General features: G+C 44.8%; 1 protein-coding gene across 2 annotated transcripts in view; it reads right to left on the minus strand.

Annotated features, from left to right (window-relative positions):
• Positions 1–25,486, minus strand: part of LOC144754950 (synaptotagmin-15-like) — a 724,047-nt gene that overhangs the window by 534,331 nt on the left and 164,230 nt on the right. Inside the window, exon 2 of one of the 2 annotated variants that reach the window (XM_078643310.1) lies at positions 3,506–3,711. In XM_078643310.1, the coding sequence (XP_078499436.1) occupies positions 3,506–3,711 (206 nt within the window). Of the gene's footprint in view, positions 1–3,505; positions 3,717–25,486 lie in introns of both variants that reach the window. The other variant, XM_078643309.1, reaches the window with a different exon arrangement.

A 25,486-nucleotide genomic window follows, 5' to 3' on the forward strand; every position in this document is an offset into this window, starting at 1 on the left:
AGTGTGATCCCTAAAATTACTTGCGCCATCCCAAAACCCATACCCACCCTCACCCTAAAATTACCCTTGACATCCCAAAACCTATACCCACTGTGAACCCTAAAATTACTCTTGCCATCCCAAAACGCATACCCACCCTGAACCCTAAAATTACCCTTGACACCCTAAAACCCATACCCAGTGTGAACCCTAAAATTACTCGTGCTATCCCAAAACCCATACCCACCCTCAACCCTAAAATTACCCTTGACATCCCAAAACCTATACCCACTGTGAACCCTAAAATTACCCTTGCCATCCCAAAACGCATACCCACCCTGAACCCTAAAATGACCCTTACCACTCCATAACCCATACCAACCCTGAACCCTAAAATGACCCTTGACACCTAAAATCCCATATTTTTTTTAATTTTTTTTTTTTTATTTAATGGCATTTATAAAGCGCATACAATTACCCGTGGGCGTCTCGGCGCTATCTGCAAAAATGTCTCTCCCTGAACAGGTGATCCAGAAGCTTGATTTACTGGTTAAATAACCAAGTCTTCAGTTTTTTCCTAAACTGAAGGAGCGAGGGGCTTGTTTTTAAGTGGTGTGGCAGGGTGTTCCAGATTTTAGGGGCCGCAACTGAGAAGCGGCGGTCACCCCAAGAAACTGTTCTGCTACGTTGTACCACCAATTGGTTAAGTGAGGTGGATCTGAGTGTTCTGGGCGGATTATAGGGAATTAGTTGTTCTTTAAGGAAACGCGGTCCTTGGTCCTGCAGTGTTTTGTAAACTATGCACAGTGATTTGAACTTTATCCTATTTTGGATAGTTAGCCAATGGTAGCTTTTCAGAGTATCTGAGATGGGTGCAAATTTAGGTTTTTTGGACAGCACGCGTGCCGCCGCGTTCTGCACAGTCTGTAGTTTTTTGGTTACTCTGTTTTGTGCATTGAGCAAAAGACCATTGCAATAGTCTAGAGATGTCAAGACCAAGGAGGTGACTAACGTCTTGGCGGCCGAGTCTGGTAGATAAGGTAACATTTTTCTTATCATTTTGAGTTTGAAGTGGGCGTTAGCTGCCACCTTATTTGCATGAGCCAGAAAGTTAAGCTGGTCGTCGAATGTTACTCCTAGGTTTCTGACCTTAGCGGTGGGGCAGGGAGGAGTGCCTAGAGCCGATGGCCACCAAGCTACAGACCAGACTGGCAACAAGTTGCCAAAGATAACCACCTCCGTTTTATCGGAATTGAGCTTCAAGCAATTTTTTGCCATCCACTCACCGATAGCGATCAACCCACTTTGAAACCTCGCTGCCACCTCCTGTCCATCACCCTTTATGGCCAACACCAAATACCCACCTTGAACCCTAAAAGTACCCTTTCCACTCCATAACCCATATTCACCCTGAATCCTAAAATTCCCCTTGACACCCCAAAACACATACCAACTGTTAACCCTAAAATAACCCTTGCCATCCCAAACCCCACACCCACCCTGAACCCTAAAATTACCCTTGCCACCAAAAAAACCCATACCCACCCTGAACTCTAAAATTACGCTTGGCACCTCAAAACCTATACCCACCCTAAACATTAAAATTACCCTTGCTACTCCAAAACCGATACCCACCCTAACCCTAAAATAGCCCTTGCCTCCCCAAAACACAAACCCACCCTGAACCCTAAAATTACCCCTGCACTCCCATACCCATCCTGAAACATAAAATTACCCTTAGCACCCCAAAAACCCATACTCACCCTGAAACCTAAAATCACCCGTGCCAGCCCAAAACCCATACCCACCCTAAAATTACCCTTGGCACTCCAAAATCCATACTCATCCTAAAATTACCCTTGCCACCCCAAAACCCATACCCACTCTGAACCCTAAAGATACCCTTGCCACACAAAAACCCACACACACCCGAACCCTAAAATTACAGTTGCCACCCCAAAGCAACTCTGAACCCTAAAGTTATTTTTGCCACCCCAAAACCCATACCCATACCCATCCTGAAACCTAAAATGCCCCTTGCCACCCAAAAACCCATACTCACCCTCAACACTAAAATTACCCTAGCCACCCGAAAACCCATACCCACCCTGAACCCTAAAATTACTGTTGCCACCCCAAAACCCTTACCCAACATTAACCCTAAAATTACCCTTTCCACCCCATACCCATCCTGAAACCTAAAATTACCCTTTCCCCACACTGAACCCTAAAATTACCCTTGCCACCCAAAAACCTATACCCACCCTAAACACTAAAATTGCCCTCACCACCCCAAAACCCATTCCCGCCCTGGACACTAAAATTACCCTTGCTACCCCAAACCCTAAACCCCCCCTGAACCCTAAATTACCCTTGTCACTCCAAAACCCATACCCAACCTGAATCCTAAAATTACACTTGGCACCTCAAAAACTCTACCCACCCTAAACCTTAAAACTACCCAAACTCACCCTGAGCCCTATGGGCCTCATTTGCAACAATGTGCCGTAGCGCGGCATCGCAAGCCCTTTGGTGTTGCCACGTTGCAGCACTTTCAAAGCACAGGAATGCAACATATTTACGATATGTTGCATCTCTGTGCTTTCCCCTGCGCTGGCGCACAATTGGCACCCTTGCACCATGGTACAAGGATGCTTGCATCACGTGGATGATTGTTTATGTGCAGGAAGGGTCCCCTTCCTGCACATAAACTATCTGGAATGGATTTTTACATCTTCTATGTGTGCTGCATTAGCACACATAGAACTTGCAAAACGTCATTTGTTTAATGATTGTCTATGTGCAGGAAGGAACACCATCCCGGGGACACCTTCCTGTACATAAACAATCACCAGAGGTGAATTCCTCGTACTATGTGTGCTGCAGAATGCAGGACACATAGAAAGAGGGAAAAAGCGAGGAGAAATGGATACATTTCTCCTCGTTGCGCCTCCCTACGCCTTCCCTGGGGAGGCGTAGCATTCAGATATATTTCCGGTTTACGATTTCCCATAAATCTGGAATTTTCTCAGGGTCCATGGGTGTCTCGTGGGAATACCCACTGCAACACCCATGGAACTCCCCTTTCACGCAAAGTGCTGCATGCACAGGGGCCATATTTACAAGGACAGGAAAAGCCACGCAGGGTGGCTTTTTCTCTCCCTATAAAAATGGGGCGGTAAAATGTGCCACCGGTGCGTCACAAAAAGTAACACACCGGTGGCGCAAGGGGCTTGTAAATCTGCCCCTAAATACTTACCTTATACTTACAGGTAAAACACATATGCCTTTACCATTCATTGGTAGGCATGCATTGTAAAGGCATATGCGTTGCAATGACAAGCGCTGTAATGGCATTGCGTTGTGATGGCATTTGCGTTGTGATGGCATGCGTTGTAATGGCGTTTTTAAAAGTTTTGTTGTAATGGCTGTTTCCCCCATACCATTCCATACTATATCATACCAAACCATACTAAGCAATGACAGGCCATACCACACAAGACCATACCACTAGCAGCATATTCACCTGGACTGCTGTTGCTGAACAGCTGAAGAAGGCTGGGTCACTGTCTGGTCGATGATGCTGGTTTCTGAGTAAGCCGGAGAGACCACATTGAAGAGTTCCTCGTATGCGGGTGAGGTGCATACCCTCTTCCAAATGATGTAGGCTGCAACCCCTACAAGGACCAATAGTAGGACTCCACCAATTACTCCTCCAGCAACGGCAACCATCTGTTCTGATTATACAGGACATTAAAAACAAGTAGAAGCATTATACGTTATTTCACCAAAACAGGACATTTGTTCAATCTGAATTACCAAACATTTTATTTCATTGATGCAGAAAGTTTTGAAATCTTGTTTGTAGTCATTTTAATGATCCCCAACCCGTATTTAGTAAACGCACAAACACTTAAGCCTGATTTAGATCTCAGCAGACGAGATACTTCGTCACAACAGTGATGGATATCCGGTCCACCGAAATATAAATCCCATTATATCATATGGGATATATATGTCAGTGGACGGGGTATCCGGCACCATTGCGACAGAGTAACTCGTCCACCAAGATCTAAATCAGGCCCTTAGTTATCTTATTCAACCTTCTTCCTGACATTTTACACCGTTTTCCTCAGTTTCAAATAAGCTTTTTAAGGCAAATTGTAATGTAGCACTCTATATCAATATTTCATGCTCACTAAACGAGATTACTCCATGGATTAATGCATCTGTCCCATTGGTATGTGTCTAACCCCTTTGAATTACAAATGCTGACCTGAGTTTCTCAAATTTTTGAGGATGTAAAATGAATAGCCAGGATGCTAGGTGATAATAAGGGACTGATTTAGAGTTTGGCGGACGGGTACAGCTTTCACAAATGTGACGGATACCCTGTCCCCCTTATAACAAGTGCGTTATTATCCTAATGCTCTTGTAATAAGGCGGACAGAATATCCATCACGTGTGTCTCCGAGTACCGGTCCGCCAAACTCTAATCAGGTCCTAATTCTATTACGTCGGGCCATATTATCAAGAAAGGGCGCTACATTATCGCCGCTTTTATTGGCAGGAAACTGCCGCTAAAGCGGCGATAATGGGCTTGATAATATGCCCTTGTGAATTCCCATAGAAGCCCAGGTTCTGGTGTTAACCTGTGCTTCTATGGGAATTCACAAGGGCATATTATCAAGCCCATTATCGCCGCTTTAGCTGCAGTTTCCTGCCGGTAAAAGCAGCGATAATGTATCGCCCTTTCTTGATAATATGCCCCAAAATGAGTAAAGAGACAAAATGGCCCTGTGGGAGTACTGTGAGCCACCCAAGAGCAGCTATTGCTGTTGTTTTATTCCAAATACGAAATGCACAAATCAATCAGCACAAAACATGGTTCTGAGTGGCAGTGGGACTGGAGGGGAGCTTTCCGAATACCTAGAAGATCAGGGAAAGAAGTGAAACCAATAACCCGAGTTAGAGTACGCCTGATGTGTAATGCAAAGCACCATGAAATCACTGACAAAATAAGGTGGGGAAAAAATGGAACTGGCTCACAAGGAGCAAGCTGCAAACCTAACATTGACACTTGTTGGGATTTATGGAAATAATTGTGTATCTGTCCGTGTATACACCTGTACATTCCTTAGGGAAGGAAGAGTTGCAAAAAGGATACAGTGCCACATGACTACTTAGCACGAGGAAATACATATGTACATTGGTATAGAAATGCATAGACAATGCTAACTAATTTATTAGTGTGTGTCTATGTTTCAAATGTGGTTTTAAACATTATTTTGGGAGATTGTTAATATATATTTTCGGGGTCTTTAATCTATTCTGATAACAGGGACATTTGTGTTGTACTTCCCAAGCAGGAATTTCCGAGATACAAGAGTTTTCAATGCACAATTTGCATTGCCATATCAATGCCCAGACTTTACAGGTTCATTATATGGGACGTAATTAGTTTCAATTTAGACTAGGCCTCTATTTCGGTTAAGATTCAAACGTTCTTAGTGACGTGGGATTGTATTGCTGTCCTCTTGTACAGAAAGAAGGCGGACTAAGTTTAAAAATACTCAGGTCCCAACTTTTTGACTCAGTTAAACTAAAAGTACACTGTGGACAAGTCTTATCAAAATAGATCTGGCATTGGCTGGCAATCTTTTTGCTTTGCCAGTGCTTGTTTTGTTTTGTCATTATGTTTTTCTAAAATTATACTTTTCAGGGAGCTGCAGGGCACTCGCTCAAATAAAATTAAAGCACTGGCTCTAAGCAAAATATGTTTTGGTCTCCAAAAGTAAACATTTCCATAGTAATCACTTCCCTAGAGGTTACTACCTCGTGTGAGGATGTTCTCCTTGTGAAGGAGTAGAATGCCCTCAACTCACAGTGAAGTTAGCCAATGGCTTCAGTGGTCAGACCCACTGCACCATGCTGTATGATATAGTGGATGGGTTTGGAATGTAAATAACACAACAGACCAATGGATGAACAGGCAGGCTCAAAGGCCATGTAAGTATAAACCCCCATGCATATCGTTTTAGTAAAATCAAAAGGTATTGACTAACAAGACATTTGATGCTCCCTGAACAAGTGTCAAGAAACTTGAAAGGTATTTCAGAAGTTGTAAAGATTAATTGAGCTGTAATCACAAGCATAGGTCAAGAAACCACATGTCACACATGCTGATAGAGGCACGTGTCACGGTGAATGGGAAGTACAGTCTTCAATTATTGGTTCTGAACACTGCCTCAAAGATTATAATGTTTTTACCGATCAGCTGATAATTATCTAAGTCTGCGCTCTCAAATCATTAATTTTTTCCAAAGCAATTCTGCTAGAAATGTTCTACATGAGCAAACAACAGTTATGAAATAATATTCTAGAAACACACACGCTTATTTAATTTCAAGGAGGGAAACGTTCGAGTTATTTATGTTCATAGCACAATGACATTTGTTAACCAAATCAAATTTAATTTTATGTCATGCAACAAAGACAGGTTTGCTTGGAACGCTAAAAAAAAGTCTGCATTAAATCAAATTGAATCATTTAATGAACTTAAATACTGCAAGTTACCAGTATTTTATACACATGGATTGAACTAGCTATTTCGTTAAGCCTATCACAACCATTCATGTTTATTAATTACAGGAGCCAAATATGTTCAAAGAATAATATACTTACATTAGGCTTAAATGTCACTGTTCTTGGCAGAACACACCAGGGGCGAGAGCCGCGCGACACAGCTGCTAACAGGGTCAAAGGATGGTGACTGGACCACGCATAAGTGACTTAAACCCATGGCCGTTTAATTAAGATTTTTCTGAGGAAGAGTACTTTGTGAGTCAGTCTTCCTGAGGGGGGTGGCAAGCCAGTGTGAGTATGGCCCCACACTGCACGTTGACACGCCATCTGCTTCTGCAGGCAGTTCATACCACAGAAAGCCTTAAGGCATGCCACACATACGCCTAAACACCAGCACTAGAGGACAAAGGGGCATATTATCAAGACAGGCGATAAAATTATCACCTTTTTAGTGGCAGAAAAGGCCGCTAAAACGGCGATAATGGGCTTGATAATATGCTCTATGGAATTCCAATTGAAGCCTATGTTAGATGTGAAGGACATCTAACATGGGCTTCAATTGGAATTCCATAGAGCATTTTATCAAGCCCATTATCGCGGTTTTAGCGGCCGTTTTCTGCCGCTAAAACGGCGATAATTTTATCGCCTGTCTTGATAATATGCCCCAAAGAACCCACTTATTGGGGAACGAGCGCATTAAACAGAGGCTCATCAGATTGCTCACCCAGGGGAATCAATAAAAAGGACTCTGTCAGTGTTTATAATCTTAGCTGTCAGTTTTCCTATAACCTGGTGATGGGGGCAGTAGCCACCTTCTTATATGAGTGTAAGTAATTTGATTTTTTTAACATCAAATACTACACTTCTGCCATTTCCATTTACCTAAAGTATAGTACTTAATGTACCCTTCTCAGAAGGATCCAATACAGAGTGTGCCTTGCTTGAGTCATCCTTCAGCACCTTGCAGCATTTGTCTGCTATAGGGCTTGCCCACAGTCCCCTTCTTGTTCAAGTTATGTACATTCGAAAGTCCAGAAGAGCTTTGTGCAGCACGGCCGAGCAACAAAAAGCAACATGAACCTGGCGCAGTTGCTTGAAGGTCTCCCTCTATCAGGAGAAGAAACTCTGGGGCATATGTACAAGGGAAGTAGAGGAGTGAGGCATTAGCCTTCCTGGCTTAATGCCTCTCTCTACCACTTCTGAAACGCATGCTGCACCATATTTACAAGAATATGGTGCAGCCCTGTTTCTCCTCCTGCGCTGACGCTACACTTAGCAGCCTAGCACCAACGCAGGCACCCTTGCACCATAATGCAAGGGTGTCTGCGTCAGTGCTTAATTTGTAAAATATAAAATGCAGGTGGTCAAATGTTTGTCGGAGGCCACACCTACGCTTCTTTGGCTCCACCCACTTCCCCAACTGGCTCCACCCACTTACTCTATTAGCTCCACCCACATCTTCAACTGACACTGCTAAAAAGTCAGATGTAACACCTGATCTGAATTTCAGCAAAGGAGCCATCCTCATAGTAAGATTTTGGTAGGAGGTTCCCATGCCCTGTGAAACTTTTGTACAAAAGATTAAATCAAAAGTGCATTTAAGCACAATTTGGGAATAAATTAGCTAAAATCACTAATGCATTAAAAAGGGAATATTTCAGTGCTCTATGTGCTGATTTGGGGAAAGGACAATACTGGGGTATCAGAATGCTTAGCACATATCGCAAACTGTCATTTTCTGTTTTACCGTACTGAATAAGCTTATGCTTTTAAAGGCAGCTATTTTACACATCTCTTTCAAAAAAATAAGCTTCTTTATGGTGGTGTTCACAACCAATAAAATATACTGCTAGTACTTCGAATAAATAAATCAGTGATATGCTTATAATTGTATTGCGTCATCTGGCTTTTCTAATGACAGGAGTATTACCAGAATTAAGTGACAAACCACACAGTCATAGAAATGCCCAGGGGTCGATGTCATTTTACTAGTCTTTGATGCAAGTACGACCTGAAGGGAGCAGTTAGATTTGGGTACAAAGGGCATGATGAGAGAGCCCCAAATAAGCTATGCAAAGAGAAAGGTGGGCTTTTGGAGAAACAGTTACCAGAAACATGCTGACTTTTAGCTGCACGTTTTAAAGTTGGAATCATGTCTTGGCTATAAAAATGTTTCTTTATTTTGACAGATTAAAACAGGCATGAGGCATGTCAGGTTTTTGAATGGCATCTGTGTGTGCCTACACAGCCATATAACACAAAATGTGGAATGTTATCATTAGAAGATTTAGCATTTAGCAAGTAAATAAACTGAATCAGCAGTTCAGAAGACAAGATTTCTAGGACAGCAAAAAGAAGGTACACATCCATGAATAATATCTGGAGTCAGACCTGAAACAGGAGCTCAGCTTCGCTCCTTATTTGGATGAAAGTGGGCGCATAAATTGACCATTTTTTAATTCGCGGTCTGTGATTAATCTCTCATTCAAAAGAGAGTGAAGATAATTCCTCAGTCTCACTGACTTTTAATGCAAGCCTAATTATGTGGATTAATACTAAAACTTTCAACTGCTCAAATGGCAGTCAATGAATAGAGCCATGGGCGTCGTCATCTACCACAGTTAGAGGTTCTAATTTCCTGTCTGTGTGGCCACAGGTTCAAATCCTGGCAGGTCCCATGCCTTTCATCGTTCTGAGGTCGATACAATGAGTACCATTGAGCTGGGTAACTATAACGATCTGTTGTTCAGCTCCAAGTTACCCTTGGCTAAATGTGCGCTTTCAAGTTCTTATGTATACTTTATGTTATGATTTGCAGTATAAGTTCCATTCTTCTCCCTTTGACAGGCTAATCCTGAGATAAATTAACAGGTAACTACGTGCATAACAGCAGTGTGCCATGGTGTGGTACTAGGGGGCATGAATAAAGTAGTAACTGACATTTTAGTGTGTGGTGTGCACTACATAAATGAAAACGTATGTCTGAGGCTTGCACACGCAGTACACAGTGAAGATTCAGACAGACTTCGGGCCTTATCATGATTATATTGCATTTTGTGGGAGGAAATTGCACATCTGCTAGTAACACAAGACAATTGCACAGATTTCGGAGTTAGCTCTGCACGTTGGAGCTTACAGGAACACAAGTCATTTGTGTGCAAGGTGGAGCTCATTGCCCTACAGAGTCCAGTCCCAGACCCCCATGCAAACATGTGGTTCCTCTCCTGCTCAGCAAAGCTCACAGTAACACACAATTCATGAAGGTGTAGAGGTGAATAGTGCAGTGCACGGCTGCACTAATAGAAATGAAAGTCATAAGGGCCAGAGCTGCCAACATTGGCGCTGGGTCACCAGGTTCGAGTCTCGGCAGGGACGCTCAATAGATAGCGCTGTGACACAATTAAATAGAAAAAAACGAATAGTGAACGTGCAATTAGCTCCCATGATTTGCGTACAATTATAATCCCGTTTGCATCCACAAAGGATTTGTGGCCATAGAGTCAATATTGCTATGCCTGCGGCTGCGCATCCCACTAAAAGTTACAATCCTATCCTATGCCAGGTTCAAGATGGTGCTTCCTTCTCTTCCCAGCACCAGTGCACCACACAATCATCCTCTATGCCTGACATCTCACGTGACCAGTGTATTATATTCATGGATTTTTGGAATAATGGTACAAGTAAGCGTCAGCTTGCTATTCCTCAGTTTTGCTGACAACTGCACCAAGCATTATGGGACTAGTAGTTAATTTATGGTCTACAAGACCGTATGTTCTGAGGCCAGGGGCGGGGTTAGGTTTAGAAGTTGAAGTAATCGGTAATCCCAAACCCACGAGTAAACAGACTTTAGCTACTTTTAAAAATTTGATTTACAGCTTCCCTGCTGCAATCCCTGGGCTGAGAGCGGGCATTCCAGGACTGCGAGCCCGTTTTTTAGCAGCCTCCACAGATTCAGCCCAGTCCTCTGAAGCAGGGGAGGGACAATATCTCAAGGGCAGGGTCCAGGCAAGTAGGACTTTAACTTAACCCAAGCGAGCCGGGCCAGCCCCTATCATGATAGAAGTGCACGGCTGGTGGTGGCTACTAGGCCAGGCAGTGCACAGAGTGCATCAGTCTGCATCATACCCATGATCAGCAAATTTTGTGGACCCAGACTCAGCTACCACCACAACGTTGACCTGACGACCGTCATGCCACCACACTAAAAAACACCAAACAGTATTGGTTTGGCATGGTATCGACTTAACTTAGGCTTAGTCAGTACTTAATTTACCTGCTGTACTCGTGGTGGGCCAGGAGCCGGCCGGGGCACACACTGCACTCACTGCCTCCCTTTATTGACCGACTGCTTCCGTAACCGTTAGGCAGGAGTGGGCCTGGTATTGCTCAGTAACTGGCTGTGGCTTGCCTTGAACGGATGAGACCTGCTGTGTGGTGTGCGTGCGGGTATCCTGGAGCATGGCAATCTGGAAAAAATCTGCACATGCTGCCGCACAGCCCCTAGCCCACCCGCAGAACCAAAATCCACCCCATATCATATTCTGGGCATTATGGCTACTGTCTACTACTTAACTTAGTACTTAAGTTAATTTACCTGTGCTGTACTAGTGAGGCCGGTACACTCACTTCCTTATTGACTGCCTCAGTGGTTCCATAACCGTTAGGCGGGAGTAGGGACTGGGCCCCGCGTGATGCTTCCTGCCTGGCGCCTTCCCGAACCCTTCCCGGACGTTTTTTTAATTTCGCCGCGGCACAGCAGAAGAACACTGCTCTAGGCTAGCACACCGTCCCAGGCGAGGCAGTGGTACTGTAGCAGGCACTCGGCCAGTGATGTCACTTCACTCACTCAGTACCCTCTTCCTAGCACTATTTCACAGTAACCCCCCCCCCCCCCACACACACACACACACACACACGTGCACCCCCAGCATTGCGCGACGATCCGGAGTCCATTCTGTTTGTTTCACTTTCACATTCAACTCAAGGAGCAGCACACTGTCTTTAAGTTTTTCTAAGGCCGAGTCTCATAATGACTCATGATGAAGATGATGATAGTTGGGCTGCTTTCCAAGTCTTACCCTTCCTGGCAGTTTGTGTAGTTAGTCAGTGTTACTGTTACGTTACTTCAAGTTAAATGACAAAAGCAACAGTAACAGTAACACTCTGTGCAGGGCAGCGCTATCAAAATCAAGTGCTGCATTGTGTGTAGACCCGGCCCTGATAATTAAGTGCGGTGTCAAGCACCGGAAAACACTGACACAAATTAAGCACTGGACTCTGCGTGCACAGGAAGATTGTTTATGTGCAGGAAGGTCCCCCTTCCCGCACATAAACAATGCCATGCCGTTTTATAACTTCTATGTGTGCTGCTTATTGCAACACACACAGAAGTTGCAAAATAGCATTTAAAAGAAATGATTGTTTATGTGCAGGAAGGGAGACCTTCCAGTACATAAACAATCATTGGCCTTTTGCTGTTTTCACGTGTGCTGCACAATGCAGCACACATGAAAACAGGAAAAACTAGAAGAAATGAAACATTTCTTCACGTTGCGCCAGGGTAAGACCAGGTTTTCCCTTGTCCAAATTCTGAAGCTGCCTCCTATTTATGCCTCCCTCGTAAATAGGAGGAAGCATCAGAATCAATGGGTGTTGTGGTGGAACACCCACAGCAACACCCATTGCTAACCCCTTTCCCTTAAGCATAGCATGAAAGGGGGCCTTATTTACAAGTGGCTTACGCTGCCTTGTAAATAAGGAGAAGCCCCTATCAAAACACGAATTTCATAAAAAGTGACGTTCCTGTGGCGATAGGAGCTTGTACATATACCCTCTGGATCAGCCTGAAAGATGAAGGATGTAGAAGGATGGCATAGCTGTCTGCAGAGGGAAAGACGTTCATCCTTACCGTTGTATTCTTCCAATGTCTGAATCCCGATCCTTATTCTGTGTTCTCCACCCGTGATTTCACATTATCGCCATTCCCTCCTTTTCCGAATAAATCATTGTTGATCTCCCAGCTTGTATTCATTACCCCAGTCCACGTTTATTTTGTTCACATTCTTCCCTCTATATTTTAACCTATTTGAGTCCATGTGGAATAGGGTCTGGCACACAATTTCAATGCAAGATGTCTGATTAGCTAGGTTTAAAAAGTGTTGCAGGAAAAATGTAAAACATTTCTGGGATTGTAACAGTGTCATAGGTTACACAGAGATTGAAAGGTGTGGCTTCACACAGTTTCACTTCATGTAGAATGCACTGTAGATCCTTCCTCCTGCAGTCATCTTATTTCACTTCCGCTCTACCAAAGCAGTCTCCAGTTTACTTGCTGCCCATCCTACTGCAGCTTAATTTCTTCCCGCCTCACCCTGCCTTCTACAGTAAACTCCTGTTTATCTGCTGTCACGCACCACAGAGACTCTCATCCAAAACCCAATCCCAAGCCACCTTTCCTTCAACACCCACATCTCCCCAGTCCTTCAGATTCAAATCCTACATCTCAAGTCACTAAACTAATATCAGATAATACTACCGCACCAAAACATACAATTAAAAGCTCCCACCCATCCCAAAATACAAGCATCCACTCTGCTCTTCATGCCAACACAAACAACATGCATTGTCACCCAACTCTACCTCAGTTTCCACGCAACATCATCACAAACCTCTCACTCTACAAATATACAACAACACTTACTATCATCCATTGCAGAATTCTGAGCCATAAAACTAGACCCTCATGTTTCACCACTACCCCCACCCCCTCCCATACACCATCCACCTTCAATATACCCAAAAGGAAAGAACTCCATGCCACTCTTCATAACCTCACATATCCTTGTAAATAGTAAAACAAGGCTTGCTTTCAAAAACAACTTCACAACCCATCACCTCAATTTCAACCAGCCTCCACACTACTCACACACACATACCCAATAAAATATATTTGAATCCTGCTGGACAAGGATAACAACACAGGCAAACAACATATTTTATGTACTGCTGTAGTTAACAGCATCACTAATAGCATACTACCTACAACTTCAAAGACAATACTCATTCTCCAGCAGCACACAATCATATTCTTTAAACCACCTACTAATAAATGATAGTTCCATTTCCAAAAACAGGCACTGCACCTGCAATCTATTGACAAATACAGACCCTGACTTACTCTTCATAAATGAATCATGGCTGGGATTGAACACCAACCTTGCTGGGTGTCCTTTGTCTGTTCGTCTACTTGCCGTCCACCTTTCTGGCCACTCTGCTACACCCTGCAACGCCTCGCGGCCCCCGCTTCGCGGGTGCGGCTCGCAGGCAAGAGACCTTGCTGAGGAGCCACTTCCTGGGTCTACACTGTGCATAGGAGCACCAACGCGCTTCCAGGGACACTGTAGCTGACCCCAAGGACAGAGGCGGGACTGCGAGGACCAGCGTGCTTAGCGGCGCTGATCGGCCGCAGCTGGTCCTCTTCCCGCCCCCTCCTCCAGTTAAAATCGCCACGGAGTGAGAGCATCTTGGGATTGAACACCAACCTTGCTGGGTGTCCTTTGTCTGTTCGTCTGCTTGCCGTCCACCTTTCTGGCCACTCTGCTACACCCTGCAACGCCTCGCGGCCCCCGCTTCGCGGGTGCGGCTCGCAGGCAAGAGACCTTGCTGAGGAGCCACTTCCTGGGTCTACACTGTGCATAGGAGCACCAACGCGCTTCCAGGGACACTGTAGCTGACCCCAAGGACAGAGGCGGGACTGCGAGGACCAGCGTGCTTAGCGGCGCTGATCGGCCGCAGCTGGTCCTCTTCCCGCCCCCTTCTTCCGCTCTTCCCCCCGATAGGCAGTGAGAGCAACGCGCACGCGGGATGCGCGCGGGGCTAAGGCCGGGGCGAAGACCGGGCAAAGAGCGGGCCGTTTAAGGCCGTTCAAGGACGGCAGAGGACGGCCCTGGCCCTGAACCCCTGCCTTATCGCCCTGAATTCATCGACAAGGTAGGCGGAACTGTGTTTTCTATCTCTTCCTCAAACACTGGTGGCCGCCTCCCAGTTATATCACCATACTCTACTGCCCTTGCGTCACAGATGTCAGCCATGCGCAACAGAACTAGAAGCTGTACTAAAAGAGCCACGGCGGTAGCACAGGTGACTGGACCCATAGATCTCTTTATTTCACGGGTGAATGAGACCATCGACAAAAGCATTGTATTGCTGGAAAAAAGAGTCTCCCTGGATCTCGCGAACGCTAAGCGCTCGTCTTTGGGTTCTCTTGCAAATGCTAAATCACCCTCCCAGCAGCCCTTGAATAACTGTTCCTTACCCTTATCCTTGCCCACCGCTGGCGCATTCACTGTACCGAATGCTGTCGATCTGTCAGTTACCCAATCTGACTCGGATCCGTCTTATGTCGATTTTGAGGCTACCCCAGACCTAGAAGCCTGTCAGTCACCCGGCAAAGCGGAGCCGAGTCTAGATGGGCCAACTGATATGGAAACAGCTCCTGTACTTATTGATTCTGGGGGAAGGGTTACTGTCCCTCTAAAGGTTACGTCCAAGAGCAAGACTAAGGAAAAACCTAAAGTTAAAGTCAGGAATCATAACCTGATATCACCTACCCCGCAATTGGCGCCAGGTATACCCTGCTGGGTTCAAAATATGGTAACAGATCTTAAACTGGACCTTGAGGCCACAATAGCAGCACAAATTAAGCCTTTAATTTCAAAACTTGACAGACTCACGTCATTAATGCACTCGAAATGGCCTAATAAGACGAATGGGCCAGGGTCTGTTCAGCCGCAAGGGATCAAAGAAGCAGTCCCCAAATGCTTATCTTGTGTCCAGCTTTCTAAAGATGCATCAAATAATGCACAAATAACTATAGTTTCCAGGGATCCAGCTACACTACATCTGTCCCAAACAGGGAATAACTCTATCCAACCCCCACCCCTATCTACTCCGAAGGTGGTGGGTTCTACTTCGGCCTATCAACATTCTGTTGATGGAAATAAAACTACTACCTCACAAGCAAAAGATGTCGCAGGAAAGTCTATCAACCCTTCAGTTCCTCTCTCTACAAACAAGCCTGAAGGCTTTAAGCCAAAGCAGGCACGCTTTAAGTCAATCAGCCTGCCACCAGAAGTCTCCCCTTTTGTGGTTGTGTTGACAGCTGTTCCCCCACTGAAGGAGGGAGTAAAAGAAACCTTTGTAGAGTTAAGAAATAAATGCGCCCAGTGGCTCCACTTACACAAACCTTTACCTAGTAATATGAGTGGTGAAATTCTTACTGTGCGTAGAGGGGACTGGGTGGGCAGGAGTAAGAAAACAATAGTAGGGGACGTAATTACAGTTAACTTTAGGGATATAGGGGCAGCCAGCTACATATGTAATACACCCAACAGCGGTCCTGCTACCCAAATTAATCCACTCCCTTTGTCCTACTTTCTTCCCATACCACCAAGACCAAATCCTTCTCGCCCTACTTTCCCAAGTAATAGAGGGTCTGTGTATCCCCCGCAACATACCATCAAACCTTGGCAGCAACCACCACATCTTTCATCTTTTCTTCCACACCATGTTAGTCTTCAGTGGCAACAACCTCCTCATTATCCACCACCTTTATATCAGTCTGCTCATCAGTGGCAGCAACCTTTTCAGCTCCCACAATCTGTTAAACCCCAGTGGCAACAATCATGGCAGGACTTGCCTCCTCCTCTTGATCCCTCGTATTCACAATTCGCTCATCCTAACAGATATGGTGTGTTAGATGAGGTAGACTGACTCAGCTTTATTAAAGCTTCAGATTCAAACCTCACTACCACCAAGAAGGATATGGAGAGTGTTTTTCCAGCCATACCTTTCCCCACACTTCTTGAATCCCCAATAGCGGCATCGTCAATACCACTTTCGCATACATTAACTAGGGATAGTCCTGATGCTTGTACATCTACCGTCACCCCCAGACTAGGCCCAGATATCAACCTCCAGGAAGATAGTCCTACCTCACCTTGTGTAATCCAGCCAGAGTCGGCTACTGTCGTCGACACTGGTAAGCCTGCGGGACTTTCTCTTATTTCCTGGAATATTGCTGGCCTTGCCAGTAAAATAGGTTCACCCTTCTGGACCAGGTTTATTGGGGAGGGATTAGATCTAATCCTCCTCCAGGAAACGTGGTGTTTGGACCATATCAATATTGAAGGGTACACATCTCACTGCCTTAAAGCTACTAAATCCAGCTCGGGCAGGGCCAAGGGGGGCCTTTTGATGCTTTTGTCTAGCAAGCTGTGTAATTGTACAGTTAGAAGTAGTACGACAGTTGGGACCCACAGTCAGGTAGTAAGGGTGGAGTGCAGTAAGAGTATTGACCTAGTTGTAGTAAATTTCTACAACAATATTTTTGATGCCACTAGAGGAGATATTTTACCACCCCTGGAAAAGGAAATTGCCAAGGCCATGGGCATTTCGAAAAGAAAGGCTGAGGTTATTTGGGCAGGGGATTTTAACTTACAGCCCTGCCATTTGTCCAATGGGAATATCTGTGGTTTTGGAGCGGCTATGAGCAGTCATTGGGGGGGGCCGGGAGCGAGGGAGGATTTTCTCCACTTCCCACACTGCAGTTACGGTTCTACATTAAACAACATGCTAGTTACACTAGACTTGACCCTGTTAAACTGTAACATAAATAATCAGGCAATAACATGCCCCACCTTTACAGGAAGGGACGCAGGGTCATTTATAGATCATATTCTTTTGTCTAGTAGTGGAGACTTTACTAACTTGTATGTAAATGAAGAAAGTCTCAGTGACCATAACAGCATTCGTGTTACCCTCCTAGGGCATGGTACCCCATCAGCTTCAGGTGAAAAGTGTTCTACTGACCTAGTACCCATCAGACCGAAGGGTCTAAGGATTAGATGGACTGGAACTAATTCCAAGGCCAAGCAGAAGGAGGTTCTTACCAGTTGTAAAAACCAAATTAGTTCCTGTCTAGATAAAGAAAGTGACCTTGGTTGCTTATTACTACACTTTGTCTCCATTAATAGTATTATTGATGGTATTTTTACTAAGGCCCCGATATCCAATAGTGGTCCGAAGCAGGGGTGGTTTGACAAACCCTGTATACTTGCCCTCCGAGAACTCAAGAACGCTTTAGGTACTAAACCACGTGATAACGAGGGAATAAAACACCTCAGGTCTAGATATAAAACAGCAATTAATAACAGGAAAAAGGTATTACAGACTGAGGCGTGGGATAAGTTGAAAGAAGCAGCCGAGACCAAAAACTGCAAACTTTATTGGGAAACAATTAATAGTCCTTTTCTCAATAAAGAAGATGTTCCAGAATTAACATCATATGTTGCATGCAGCGATTGGGTCAGTCACTTTTCTAAAATCTTCAATCCAGAAGGGTTATCCCTTGAGTCACCGTCTCCTGAGTTTACCTCTTGGCTACCTCTCCCTTTGGGAATAACATTAGAAGAAAGCCATGAAGGAATCTCTAACAGCAAAGGAGGCAAGGCCCCTGGCCCTGATGGGGTCCCGCTGGATTTATACAAAGATGAACCAGATTTGTGGGCTCCCATCCTGGTGAGGATATTCAATTGTGCGGCAGAAACTAATTTCCCTTCTTCTTGGGGTCAATCAGTCATTATTCCCTTACATAAGAAAGGTAATAAATCAGAGGCTTCCAATTATCGGCCAATTTCCTTGTTGGACGCCTCTGTAAAGGTAATGAGTAGGATTTTGCTCAAAAGGCTAGAAAATTGGGCAACTGATTCAAATATTTTAACTAGAGTCCAATATGGTTTCCGGAAAGGCTTGGGCACATTGGATCAATGTGTAAATTTGGACCTTTTAATTAACAAATATACTGTGGCTAAAAATGGCAACCTCTTTTTATGTTTTGCTGATTTGAGCAGCGCTTTTGATTTGGTTAACCATGCTATTCTTTGGGAGGTTTTGCTTGAAGCAGGGGCACCGAGGGAAATCGTCCATTTCCTAGCTAGACTTTATGAAAAACTCTCCTGTAAAGTCCGCTATGGCACCCTAGGCGAATGCACCCCTTTTTTTAAAGTCTCACGGGGCATACGCCAGGGATGTGTTTTGGCCCCTCTTTTATTTTCCCTCTTCATTAATGGTGTTGACCGTTCTTTGGTTGACATCCCAGCAGACGCTCCCTTGATTGGAGGAAAACCCGTCCCGCTATTACTTTATGCGGATGACGCTGTTCTTTTATCTCGTACACAGATTGGCCTCCAGCGTTTAATTGATAGTTTTATGCAGTTTATCCAAATTAGGAGGCTTCGAGTGAATAAATCTAAGACGTATGTTATGTCATGCGGTCAGGCAGCAAAACAGTCAAAGCATACCTTTTTTCTGGATAAAGATAAATTGACACATGTTAAATCCTTTTGCTATTTGGGAATTACATACAACAACAGTGGGACTTGGACCTCTGAATTTGACTCCATTAGATTAAAAATGCTGCGGTCCACTAGCAGTATTTTTCGATTTGCTTCCAAACTTGGCTCAAGAAGCATTCCAGACATGATGAATATATATAATGTTTGTTGTGTCTCTTCTGCTCTGTATGGGGCAGGCGTATGGGGCCATAGTGAGGGCACATCCTTACAAAAGGATGAAAACAAGTTTTTAAGGAGGTTGTTATGTGTCCCCCCTTCTGCCTCTGTCCAACTGATCCACGAAGAGGTCGGGGTCGAGTTTATTTCTGACTTGGCAGCAGTTCGGCCACTTTTATTGTGGCGTTCTATTTGGGCTAAGCCAGAGACTCGATTCACTCAAGATATTATTCTTGACTGTATAGGTTTGGACCACTCTTCACGCATACAGTGGTTGAGATACATTCACCGCTGGTATCTTCTTCTTTTTAATATCGATGTGTTTCTTGAGCCAGAAGAGGTTGTTTCTATTCCCAAAAAAGAAATTAAGACAACGTTTCTAAATTTTCAAAAGGCAGGGCGTGATAAAATATTTGGTAATGTAACCACCGTGAAATTTTACAAGGATCTGAATTTAACCTCGGGGTTTCAACCTTACCTTGTGTACGTGACTCGTCCCTCTCACCAATATGTATTAACCCGTGTCAGACTGGGTATTGTTCACCATCTGGTTGCATTCCCAAACCCGAAAGCCAGATCAGAGACACTCTGCCCGTGTGACAGTACTTCTCGCCAGAGTTGTTGCCATTTTTTACTTTTTTGTAAATTTTTTCATTTCCTTAGGGTAAAATACCTTAAACCGATTCTTATAAAGTATAATATCCGTACCACAAAAACTGCATTGACACTATTATCCTCACTGGAGAATGAGGATATTTGTTTCTTTTTGGCCACCTACATTTTGAAGTGTACAGCTGCCAGGAAAAGTATTGTACTGTAAAATCTTTTATACGTACCTGTCTGTACCCATGTTATACAGCTGCCAGGAATTGTATTATGCTGCTATTACCTTTTACATCCCTGTCTGTATATGTATGTTTCCAAGTTTTATATCAATCTTTGTAATTAAGGTATAATTTTACTCATTGATGTCCACAGTATGTACTGTATGGTCTCCCCTTTCTTTTACTTTTAAATCATTTTATGCTAGTCTAAAAATGTCCAGAATCATTTTACCGGAATTATTTTACCGAAATGTACAGCTGCCAGGAAATTGCCTATCAAGTAAACCTTTTCGATTTCCTGTCTGTACACCTATGAATGCTTTGTATTGTCGTAACAGTTTGTTGATTTTAAAGGGAAAGAATAATTTTTAACTGTTGCACACTAGCCGTTTGCACATTTCCTACTCCTTTTCTTATTTGTGTCTATATGGTGATTTAATATTATAAATTATGTATTTTATTATGCTTGTATGATTTGTATGTACAAATCGAATAAAAGCTTTTGAACTTGAACTTGAATCATGGCTGGCAGAAGACATAGCACCAGTATTGCATGAAGCTGTCCTATCCGGGTATTAAACTGTGATACAAAATTCCATAGGCAAAAAAGGAGGTGGCTTAGCTGTCATGTTTAAGGCAACAACAAATTTCACCAAAGCTGAGGATGTTTCCTTACAGGGCTGCAATGCCCTCCTTGTAATCTGCAGACCTACCCCCACCATTTTCCTATAACTTTTTCCTTGCTTACACACCACTACCTAGCAATAAACATTCCCAAACACCTTCTTAGACTCAGTTTCAAACTTCTTACTCAATTTTCCAACCAATGCATCCTTGGTGACCTGGCAACAGACAAAAGAACGATGGACAGAATGCAGAACAAATCAAACCTTCAACCCCAGGCAATATATTTGGGTTAAATCTATTGTTCTTTTGCTCACCATGCCACCCTAGTTTAGACCCAGCCATATGCAAATCACTCTTGATCCTGCTCCTTATGGAAACAGTTCAGCCTGACCTGCCAAGCTGGTCCTCCCTGGACCAGAAACAAGCATCTTGGGACCAGTTTTGGAGTATCACCCCATATCAGCCAGGCTAGCTTGAATCCAGTGGCACAGTGAGCCCGGGACCCACGTTTGGGCATACCTAGTGCACTTAAGGCAAGAAAGCAAAATACATGCAAATGATGGATGGAATTCAGATCAAATCAAACATTCACCCCAAGTCAAGAGATCTGGGTTCAATCCATTGTTCTTTTGTTCATCTTTTTGCATTTGTGACCCACAGTGGAACGTGTATGCCCAGACGTGGGTCCTGTGCTCTCCATGCCAATGGAGTCAAGCTATCCTGCTGGCTGATGAGGGGTAATACCCTGAAACAGGTCCAAGGATTCTTGTTTCCGGTCCAGGGAGGACCTGGCCTGGCAGCTCAGACTGGACTGTTCCCATGAGGCACAGGGTTAAGACTGATTTGCATATGGCTGGGTCCAAACTGGGGGGGCGAAGTGAGCTAAAGAACGATGATGGATTCAACCCAGATCTGTGACTGTGGTTGAGTGTCTGAAAGGTTTCAGCACTCCGTCCATCATCTCCTTGTGTTTGCAAGTCAGCAAGCCCCCATGAAGAGCAGGGTCAAGACTGATTGGCATATGTCTTGGTTTAGACTGTAATGGCATGGGAAACAACACAACAATGGAATTAGGCCCAGATCGTCATACTGGGGTGAATGTTTGACATTCAGCATTCTGGCCATCAATTGTTCTTTTTGCATTTGTCTCCCTGAGTGGGACGGGTATACCCAGATGTAGGTCCTATGCTCTCTTTGCCACTGTAGTCAAGCTAGCCCGGCTGATGAGGGGTAACACCCTGAAATCGGTCACAGGATGCTTGTTTCTGGACCCGAGAGGGCCTGGCAGTTCGGGCTGGACTGTTCCCATTGGGAGTAGGGTCAAGACTGATTTGCATATGGTTGGGTTCAAGCTGGAAGGCATGGAGAACAAAAACAAAATAGATTTAGGACCATATCTCTGTACTGGGGGAAATGTTTGACATTATTCTGCATTCTGTTCATCAACTGTTCTTTTTGCATTTGTCACCCCGAGTGGGACGGGTAAACCCAGATGTTGGTCCAGGGCTCTCCATGCCACTGAAGTGACCCTAGCCTGACTAATGAGGGGTATTACCCTGAAACCAGTCTCAGGATGCATGTTTCGGGTCCAGGGAGGACCTGGCCGGCAGTTCAGGCTGGACTGTTCCCAAGGGGAGCAGAGTCAGGACTGATTTGGCATATGCCCGGGTTTAAGCTGGAACGGCATGGGAGAGCAAAAAAACAATGGATTTAGGCCTAGAGCTCTGAACTGGATTGAATGGTTGACATTATTCAGCATTCAGTTCATCAATTGTTTTTTTGGCATTCCTTGGTGGCCTGGCTACATGGTTTGATGAACGTTGTATCCCACCCCAGAACAATCCCTGCTGGCCTAGGCACACACAACCCAGAACAGCTCTTCCGCAATCTCAGATACATTGCAGGACCTTAAATGCAATTTTCAGTAACCCGCACCTAGTCAGGTTCCAAAGGATCTCTCCAGCCACATAGTGGCCTTCCAAGACACGACACAACAACTCAGTCTAGCTAAACTCACCATACTAGCAACCACAGATCAACTTGGAAACAAACTGGATTTGGAGGACCTTAAAACCCGGCTTTTCCACCTATGGGGGTTGAGGCAGGGGCAACTCAACTGGCTGCACATGTCAATAGCTGGCTGTCCGGTCGTACAGGCCAACCGTAGCACACAGATGGAGGACATGAGCACTGGGTGTTTGGCACCTGCAGGGGAGTTTGCCACAGGGACTGGGCCAACCCCCTTCTGGCAGCCTACTCTCTGCTCATGGCCTTTGGTTGTGCGGGAGGCAGAACTAGTAGACCAGATCCTGTGCCGAACCCCCATGTTCAGCCTTGCGCATGTTGGGTTGGATGGAGGGCACTGGCAGCCAACCCAGCCATGCACAGCCATGGGATTGCCTCTGTGTCCAACACCTACAGCTGGACAAACCCCTGTGAGCAGCCAACTGCCTGTAACCCCACCATATTCTTCTTATTTTCAGTTTTTGGTCCCTTGAACCCCAGTGGTAGCACAAGGGGTACACACTGGCTCCTGTAGCAGTCCCATAATTTCTTCTTTTTGAAAAGAATTTATGAAAAGAATTTATGAAGAAATAATTATACATTCAATTGTCTGATCATTTTTGGTTTAAAGCGTTTTGAATGGGATCACTCCACTCATCTGGAGAACAAGCTGTGCAGTGAGGGGACGTCTCCCCTAGGGGGAAGCTTTCATGATACAGGCTCTTAAAAGCCATAACCTAGAGTCCCACAAATGTCATCATCCACAGCTCAGAATAACTGTCTCTTTCATCCTGCCCCCCCTTAGTCTCACATCACCTTAGCAATACCAACAGGAGTCACTGCCCCTAAGATGCCATAACACAATCAACCGTACACACATCTCAAACAACACCCACTGCAACTCCTCCTTCCTCCTATCTCCCACAATGATGCACTGACCTCAGTCACCCTAACCCACCTCTCCCCCTTTAAACCCTAACATGCAACCTCACCACCCAATAGTAGAGACCCCACACACTTTCACCACTTGGAATAGGTTGAATTCAAAACCAACAACCTTACTTGGGCAAACAATTCAGGCACACAATTGCCAATCACAGCATCACTCCTGACAAACAGCAGAAAATATTCACATAGGCAAACAATGCAGCCCACAGAACACATGTCGAAGACTCCTTGCAACAAGGAGGCACAAGTTAAGGAGAACCAACCCTCCACTCTTCAGAAATAACAATGAAGAACTCCATACTATTTATTACAGACCGAATATAGCCAGTGACAACCAAGGAGGTGCCCCACTATCAGAAGCAGAAAGAAGAAACACCAGTCTACCCTAACTAAAGTCATAAGCCAGAACAGACTGTTAGAGATTGAACCTACTAGGCTCCCAAACACATCTGCTGCAATCTTCACTAAAATGCTTCCTACATAACAGCTGTATAACGTCACTTAGAAATAGCAGATCTGATTTTTTAACACAACCTAGACATCACCTTCTTAATGAACACTAGCTTAATGAAACCTTTCAACCAGCAATAGACATACTGGTACCAAAAGACAGGACAGACAGAACAGAAGGAGGAGCAGCAGTGATTATAAAAGATGCTATCAAATGTAGGAAACACAACAAGATGATGGACGGAGTGCTGAAACTATTCAAACACTCACCCCCATTCAAGAGATCTGGGTTAAATCCATTGTTCTTTTCCTCACCATGCCACCACAGTTTGGACCCAGTCATATGCAAATCAGTCTTGAACCTGCTCCCCATGGGAATAGTCCAGCCCAAACTGCCAGGCCAGGTCCTCTCTTGACAAGAAACAAGCATCCTGGGACCGGTTTCAGGGTATCACCCCTCATCAGCCAGGCTAGCTTGAATCCAGTGGCACAGCAAGCAAGGGACCCACGTATGGGCATACCCATGGCCACTTAGGGCTCACATAGCAAACACAACTAAATGATGGACAGAGTGCTGAAACTTTTCAAACACTCACCCCCAGTCAAGCGATCTGGGTTAAAGTCTGGTTGACTCGCATCAACTTCTATGGGAGCCTGTGTTCGTCAACTTCTATGGGAGCCTGTGTTCCGAATGCGAACAGAGGTACCCATTGAAGAAAGGGTTGGCTGGGGAAACACGTGCACCGGGTGGCGGGCACCCCATGGTGCCTGCCACAATGTCCATAGTGGGAGAGAAGGGTCCCATGGCCCAATTTGGAGGGCCCTGGGTGAAGTGGGACCTGCTGTGGGCCTCCAAAGACCTATTCTGGCAGCCTTTTTGTTCCGTGCAAACCGAATCGGAAAGGCTGTCCGAATCGGTCATCGTACTCACTCGCTCGGAACCCGAGTCCCTAGAGCTGTACGAATCAGCTCCAGAATGGTTTGACCTGCTTGAATGCCTTTCGTAACCGATGTGGTCAGCCCAAATGGTTTCCAGGCATCGTACTTGGCTGTTCAGAAGTGTGTCTGAATCGGTCGGAAACAAGGGCTCCGGATCGGTTTTGGCAAACACGAATCCGAGTCAGAGCCCTTCCAAACTACATCGGAATCAATCGCTTAGTTAGAATCCCCAAAATACACCACGCCCTCTTCAAAGCTACATTGCATGCTGCTGCCAGGCTGGTCTCTAGAGCTAGGAAATGTGACCATGTAGGTCACATCCTAATACCCCTGAACCGGCTTCCATCAAACTGTATAACAATTTCAAACTAGCCTGCATCACACAAACACAGAGGTTCACAAGGTCATCCCAAGCTCTCTAGCAAGGAAGCTACAAATCTTAGGTGGCAGCAATGTCTAAGAAGCACAATATCATTCCTCCTCGAAATTAGAAACCTGAAAAAATCCAAAAAGATTAAGCAATCTTTTTTGGCCACAAATCCTACACTTTGGAACTTCATC

Source organism: Lissotriton helveticus, chromosome 5_1 (genome assembly GCF_964261635.1).
Source record: "Lissotriton helveticus chromosome 5_1, aLisHel1.1, whole genome shotgun sequence".
Lineage (NCBI taxonomy): Eukaryota > Metazoa > Chordata > Amphibia > Caudata > Salamandridae > Lissotriton > Lissotriton helveticus.